The 7,961-nt window shown below is 33.2% G+C and overlaps 1 protein-coding gene across 1 annotated transcript; it reads right to left on the reverse strand.

Moving 5' to 3' along the window:
• Positions 1-3,795: 3,795 nt before the first annotated feature.
• Positions 3,796-5,614, reverse strand: LOC132273291 (22.0 kDa heat shock protein-like). The gene has a single exon (XM_059774280.1). It carries the CDS (start codon positions 5,412-5,414, stop codon positions 4,812-4,814), a length of 603 nt encoding a protein of 200 aa, XP_059630263.1. The 5' UTR covers positions 5,415-5,614; the 3' UTR covers positions 3,796-4,811.
• Between the last annotated feature and the right edge of the window lie 2,347 nt (positions 5,615-7,961).

The raw sequence follows: 7,961 nt of genomic DNA on the forward strand, positions 1-7,961 counted from the left end.
TGGATTGTAATGATGAAGTGCAGATAATCCAGTGAAATGCGGCACATGAAATGGTGGTACACATGCTGATTTGGACCATTAGATTATTTAATTTTAAGTAGATTAATCTGATGCATTGCGGCTCATGATAAGATGTTACACACGCTAATCTAGGCCATTGGATTAATTTATTATAAGTAGAATGATTCGGTGCATTGTACATGCACCGAATCATGATAAGATGTTACACATGATAAGATGTTACACACGCTAATCTAGGCCATTGGATTAATTTATTACAAGTAGAATGATTCGGTGCATTGTGGCGTAGAAAAAAGGATACGCATGTGCATCCAGACCGTAGATGTGGTTTAGTTAACATAGAAATAATCTGGTGTGAATGAGCTCACAGCAGCTGAAAGACTTCAACCAATCAGAACGCGCCAATACACATGGAGACTTGGATCCGGTGCGTACAAGTGTGTGGAAAACGCGTGGGCGCGCGTGCTGATCCATGTTTGCCTGTTTTGTGACATGAAATTGAACGGACATAACTCAATCATTTTAAATCGAAATTGGGTCATTCTTGAGCTCAAATTCAAGGATTTTTCGTCCTCTTTCCAATGGTACCAATTTCATTTTTAGATCCCCATCCTATTAGGAGATATTTATGTTTTAGTAAGACAGTGTCGAAAAATTATTTACCGAGATGGAGTATCTATCGGAAACTATTTCTGACGATATTTAGTAGTATTGAAATTGCGTAAATATAAATAAATTAATAATTAGTTATGGAAAGAGGATATATATATATATATATATATATATATATATATATATATATATATATATATAGAATTGTTGATATATATGTATATGTGATTTTAAATAATTAAGGCTTATTAAGGAAGGATTATACCCATATATTATAATATATATGTGTTTATATATGTATGTTAATTAAGATTATTGGTGTTATTATTAATTGATATATCTGGATGGATTGATTATTAAATTAGTGATATGCTTATAATCTGCATAGGATGTCTATGTATGAATTAGCAATCGTTAAGTCTAAAATTGGTACATAGATGAATTGTAGACATGAGTGAGTTGCCAAAGGCTTAAAAAATATTGCCTTATTTGTATTTATAAATTATATACATAGGAGGCATGGTTGATTTGCCAATGTATAAATAAATATACTTGTGGAGGCATGATTAAATTGCCAATGTATAAATAAAAATACTTAAGGAGGCATGGTTAAGTTACGAATATATAAATAAATATATTTATAATGGCATGGTTGATTTACCAAAGCATAATTAAATTGCTATATGTTAGATGATTAAAATTTCATCTATAGTTATTGGATTAAAATAATATTGGAGAAGTCGTGGATGGATTGCCAAAGCATAAATCTTTGCTTTATGATTTAAATAAATAAAATCATTCATTAGTGGTTATAGGGTTTTGGATAAAAGGAATTATTCTTTAGATTATGGTTTATTATTTAAATAATTAAATAATTATTTAAAATGGAATTATGGTTAAAAGTTTTCTCTTTAAAAGATAAGGAGATTGTGGATTGATTTAGGTACATGTTTTAATCTTGGTTTAATAGTTTTGAAAATTAATAAACTTATTAATGGATGTGAAGATTATATTGTGTATAATTATTTATACATATGTTTATCTTTATTAAACTTAAAACTTTATTAGGTTTGATTTTGATTAGAGATGATATGCTTATTGGTTTTCAGAGGCCTGGTAGATAGAGTTTGCTCGTAGGGTTTAACCCACGATTTATTTTTCAGATTATTAGAAGTTCAAGTCTCAAGGTTGAGGATCCGCAGCTGGAGGACTTATCCATTCTTTCTATTTTAATTCAAAGTAGGATATTATTTCTTCAGTAATTATTAATGGATTTATGGATAGTGGATTTTAGTTAAGGGGTCCTTGAGTTACGGGATTCCCTAGTTGTAACCATTGGCGAGTTATTAATGGAAATTTTTATTTATTAGTTTTTCTTCAGCGTATTATTTATTCTTTTATTTCATTTTGTACTCTATGCTTGTTTGGAATAATTTAATTGTTTTGATATCCATTGATTTTGTGCGCGGATTTGATCAACCCTTATTCCGAAATTAAGGGGTATCACAGTTGGTATCAGATCACTCCAGGTTCAAGTGTCCCTAGAGTGTCTTTCGTTGTGTGATTTTCGCGTTGTATACTCTTTAACTCAGAGCTTAAATTTTGGATTCATTGTATTCTATATTTGGTCAGTTAGTGCGTCCTAATAGTAAATCGTTGAGTCTTATCAGAAAATGATTGGACACCGATTTGGGAGGTATTTGAGGTGGCATAGGTGCCAGGATCTTATGCTAAATCAGTATGTAGGAAGATAATATTTATTGTGGAAACTGATTGGATGGCATAGACTTCGAATGTCTATAATATATGTTCACACAGAGAACACAGGTGTCAGATAGAGTAGATAACTGAATTATAAGAAATTATTACTTCTACACTCAGAGCAAAGAGTCCTGATCGTTGCCACTGTCGTCGCCCGTCGAAAATTATTAGTAAACCCATTGAGAAAAGGTTTCTAGTATATGATTGGTTAGAGATAGTCATCGCCACTGAATCGCGATCGGTGCTTATAACAGTCAACTTCCCCATTGATTCATGCTAGCCAGTTTCGTCTGTGTGCAGATGCTTTTCCATTGGTTTGTGTTGGTCGAAAACTTTTGTTATTATTATTATTATTTTTTTTGGTGTTCTACAATAGCCATTACAGTGGCCTCGTCACCGATAGAGGACCTTGTAGTGCTGTCTTGCCCCATCCTTTCTTAGGCGCGTTGAAGATATCGTCATTGTCGCCGATCACAAGGGTCGTTGTTGGAGAAAGCTTGGTAGGTTTTAGCCACGTCGTCTCGTTACCCTCATCCAACTACAGTCGCCATCACATAAGTTCATTCTGTGAAGAAAGGTGGAGGAGAAAAAGGGCGTTTGGTTACCAGTCTTTCCTTATCCCAAATCAGTTTTAGATTGAACCAGTTCAAGGTTTGGTATGTGCATTTTTGGAAGACTAAAAAGGTAAAATGGGTATTACAGTATTAATTTATGTCATATTTTCGATTGAGGGTTGTTTTTCGCATAATGTGAAAAGAATAGGGGTGTTTTTTGCACACTTTTTCAAATAGAGGTAAAAGTGATACACGAAGTAGATATTTTCCTTCCATTCATAGAACTCTCATTCTATAAGAAAATATAATATCTCTTTCTATTTTTTTTTTCTCTCTAAAATTTCTCTGTGTCGTTAATGGTACATCTCTCTAAAATAGAGCACCTGAAATCAACAAGCCCCAAGAAATTGCATAGTATTCCCGCTCCAAATAATCAGCAATCCAATTCCAATCTCTTCAAAAATATCAAGAAAAAAATTAAGAACAAGTTATAAATTTTTAGTATAAATAGATAGAAATCATAAAAAAAGGGGATATATGAAAAATAGAGAAAAATTAGATAAAAAAAAAATTACTTCTTGTATTTAGAGGAGGCCATGTCAAAGCAATATTAGGAAGTTTAGATCAATTCTATGAGTATTTTCATTTGTGTGGACTTGTTTATTTCTTATTACAATTTTTTACACTTGCATATTCCTTCTTCAAATATTAACTTTGTGCACAAACATAATATGTCATTCGGTTACTAGTTAAGCAATGTTGTAAATAATTGGATTTATTTATGGCTATGGAATAAAAGATAACGTTGGTGGATGCTTGAATAAAATTGGGAGAGATATATCAAAGAGAGACAATATGTATGTGTGTGTGTGTGTATATATATATATATCATATTATGCAGAGTATTGTTATGTTAGAAGGAAAACTATTAAATCATATATGAATTTAAAGATAATTTTGACATTTTACCCTTTTTTTTTTTTTTTTTTTAATGATAAAGTATGATTAATTATGATTTGTCGGTAGGAATTTTTTTGAACAATAGGGGAGTAAATTGAGGATTTTTTTTTTTTTTTTTTTTTTTTTGTTGCACGAGTTCCTAAATTCAATTTACCGATTAAAATTTTTCTAATTGAACCAAATTTTTATATTTTGATTCTTGCTCGAGCAGAATGGATCCAGAAACGAATATATAGAATTCACACCTATCTCAATAATTAAAAAAAAAAAAACACTAAATGATCTTGTATAAAAAACTAAATTGACTAAAGAGATGCGGGTACTGCCAATAATATTTCTATTCTTTTGTTTATATTTTTTCAATTGTAATTTTAGCTAATACTTCATGTAACAAAAATTAATTGCTTATAGAATGATTAATGATAGAGCACTTAAACAAACACAAAAAAAAAAAAAAAAAAAAAAAAAAGGATGATAAGAGTTAACCAGCAGAACCATTTTGGAAGTCCTTATTTCAAAAATTCCCCCTACAATTTATTTCATAGCAAGTTCCTCGAAAGCCCCGATTTCAAATATTCCATATAATATCTAATAAATTATTATTATTTTTTAAATAATCATCGAAATTAATTATCTTCACTAAAATGTGACTTATTTTTTTCATAATAATCAAAATGAATGGTGGAAAAATTGTTTACCATTTTGTTTATACTTTAATTATATAAACGTTTGCTTCCCGTTTAATTGGTGAAGAAAGATGCAAATCTTATTCAATTTTCACCCAATAGATAACATGGCTCTACATATCTTCGCAAGAAGTAAGCTTGGGAGTCTCACTGGGATACACATAGACACCATACACACCAAAAAACAAAAACAAAAAAAAAAAAAAAAACAAAAAACTTATAGCTCTTGCTTGGTCTCCTTGTTAGCTTTGGCGTCCAACTTGGCATGTGGTTGTTCTTCTCCGACGGCAATGTTAACAACCTTGGGACCCATGATCCTATCCGGTGACAACTTGACAATTGACATAGTTAACACGCCATTCTCAAGCTTGGCCTGGACGGAGTCCAAGTCCACATTTTCCGGCAACCGGAACTGCCTCAAGAACTTACCATATAATCTCTCTACACGGTGCCACTTATCCCCTTCCACCTCCTCTTTCCTCTTCTTCTCTCCGCTGATACGCAGCACGCGGTTCTCGTCCACCTCGATCTTCAGCTCCTCCTTCTTAAGGCCCGGCACGTCCAGCATGATGAGGTGAGCCTCCGGAGTCTCCTTCCAGTCAACCCTCGCCGCGGCAACGGCCACACTTTCGTCCCGCTCCAACCGAAGAGGTATATGTTCCAGCATCCGGAACGGATCCGGGAAAGGATCCGACCACAGACCACCACACGGAGAGCGTTCCACGAAGGGAAGCACTGATGACCCATCAGATGGTTCGAGTAACAAGAAGAGCTGCAACAAGCAGATCAAAAGTACCACAGAAAATTTAGAACCCCTCATCTTAGAAAAATATAGAAGCAATGTGAGAGTTTTGAGTGTGTGTTTTGTGCAGTTTGTGTGTGTGTTTTTTTGTGAGGGAGTAAGAATGTGTTGAATTTATAAGAGGAGACGCACGTGGCTGGGAAAGGGTGTGAGTCTTGAAAGTTCTTGTCACAGTGATTTATTATTTTAGAGAGAGAGAAAGAGAGAGAGGCGAGAACGTTCTGGTTAAATCTTGGTGCATGTGGAAAAGATAAAATTACAAGAGAGTGCCAGGACATTCTAGAGGTCTCATGCCATACCCTTCTACTCATCCTAGAGGAAATTTTTGAATCCTAACTACGTTTAATGGCTTGTAGTTCCCACTAATAGTTATCATTAGAGCTTTAATTTCTTGGACTAAGTAGACAAAAACTGTACTCCTTTCATCTCGTGTTAAAAGTTCACTTTAAAAACTGTGACTCACAAAATTGTGAAGATATACCACTTATTTTGAACGCATCATAATACCATTTACTATAATTTTATACAAAAGTGACGGTTATATATTAAACATAGGGTAATAATGTTTTTGTATTATATAGACATTATCCAATGTAAAATTGGGCAATAAACCTTCACTTCGATAATGAGATTGATTGTAATTTTTTTTTTTTAAATAAAGGATATATATAATAATAGAAACTAAAATAATAATAATAATAATAATAAAAGTGGGATCTCTAATTGGCTTTGTAGCCAACCAGAGCGCTACTGTAGCACTCCTCGCTTACAAAACTTTTTGTTTTTTATTTTTTTTTTGGAGCGGGCCGAAAGGGAAGCCCACAACAACCATTACAAGGATTAAATCTCAGCCCAAAATAGTAGATCAAAGTGCGTGTGATGGCCTGAGCCCAACCAACGGTTAAAATTTGTCAATTTCATACAAAATAAAATAAAATAAAACTAAACTATTATAATTAGAAAAATAATTCTTACACAGAATAATTACAATAAATTGTTAGACTTACTATGGTGAAAAAAAAAAAAAAAATATTATTAGACTTACTCTTTTAATTGGTCAATTATACAACAAATAAAGAAGTAGAACCATCCACTTAATTGTATTTGGTGTATATAACTCATTAAAAATTATTCGAATAGATAATTTACTATATTTATTCCATATGAGTAGCACTACTTTTTACAACTATACATTATTAATGTCACAATTTCACATAATGACAATGTCAAGGTGGGTTTTGTCATATGTGACTTTATTGCAAGTTCATAATAGAAGCTAAGTGGCATTTTTACACCATAAATACTTAAAAAGATATGATAAACTCGACCAAAAAACTACAAATTTAGCAAAAGGCCTAGCAGACCGAATTACAGAGAAGATAATAAAATAACACACTGGAAACCAATATTAAAAATGCTCAACAAACAAAAATTTACAAAATGACAAACATGATCCAAGGATTAACAATGACTCTTTTTAGAAGTCATCACTTGCATAGATGACCCAGAAGTACATCCACTACTTACTCATGGTGGGTCTTGCATTTCTGTTTTCCTCCTCCACATTAAGCTCCATCTTATTCTTGCGATATTCACCATCCATGGTATTGTATGGTTTCTTCGATCCATGAAGCATTTCCTGAAGGTCCAATCATCAATGCAACCTCTGCTCAGACACACAAAGATCTGCCAGCCATTATTGGGTGGTAACTGGAGTACAGGAGTATGTTCTTAGGCTTCGCATCAAGTGTAAAAACCCACTCCAAGCACTCTTCATGTGAATAAAATAGCCAATTTGTAGTACCCAAAGCAATTTCAAAGGTGTGATTTGGGATTTGACAAGTACCGAATATCATAGACATGGAACTCAGCATGAGAGAGAGTTGGATGGAAACAACCTCATCATTGTGGCAAGCGAGATTAAATTCAGGTGTACAATCATAAGACCCCTACGTGATTTCTCCATATTCTACCTCACTATGCAATTGCATCTCCTACCACTATCAACAGCATAAGTACAAACCACTCCATAATGTTTTGTCAGCGTCAACAATCAATATTCTCTTAGACCATTTGCCCAAATCAGCAGAAGAGAACTCCAAAATCATAGGACGACTTGAAATTGTTGAAGGATATAATATAAGCACGTAAGCGCGTAAACAAGTAAATAGTTAAGCATGTTTTTTCACTTAGCAAAATACTGTTATAAATAAAGAATTAACAATGCAAATGACTTCTTAGACAACCCTAGGTAGACTTCTACCCGTCGTCCTAATGGTTTTCGAACCAAGGCTCTGATACAAAATTTTGCAACGACCCTTAAACTGATACCATTTATAAAAAAATTTCGACATGACCTCCGCTAAAAGGGGTCCTACGAAAATTTGCTTAAATGCATAAAAATGCAAATAATACATTCCAGCATCCCTTTCATCCATTCATTAGACCTCAACATAGTTCATTTCACGGTGGAGCATTCACATACCATTTAATTCAAATATCGTGATTATAGTCCCAACAATACATGGTTAAGATCTAAAATCCATGTCTTACAACGTTTAGACC

The sequence above is a fragment of the Cornus florida genome, unplaced genomic scaffold, assembly GCF_030987335.1.
Source record: "Cornus florida cultivar Cherokee Brave unplaced genomic scaffold, ASM3098733v1 CherokeeBrave_3.0.0_Hap2_Chr09, whole genome shotgun sequence".
NCBI lineage: Eukaryota > Viridiplantae > Streptophyta > Magnoliopsida > Cornales > Cornaceae > Cornus > Cornus florida.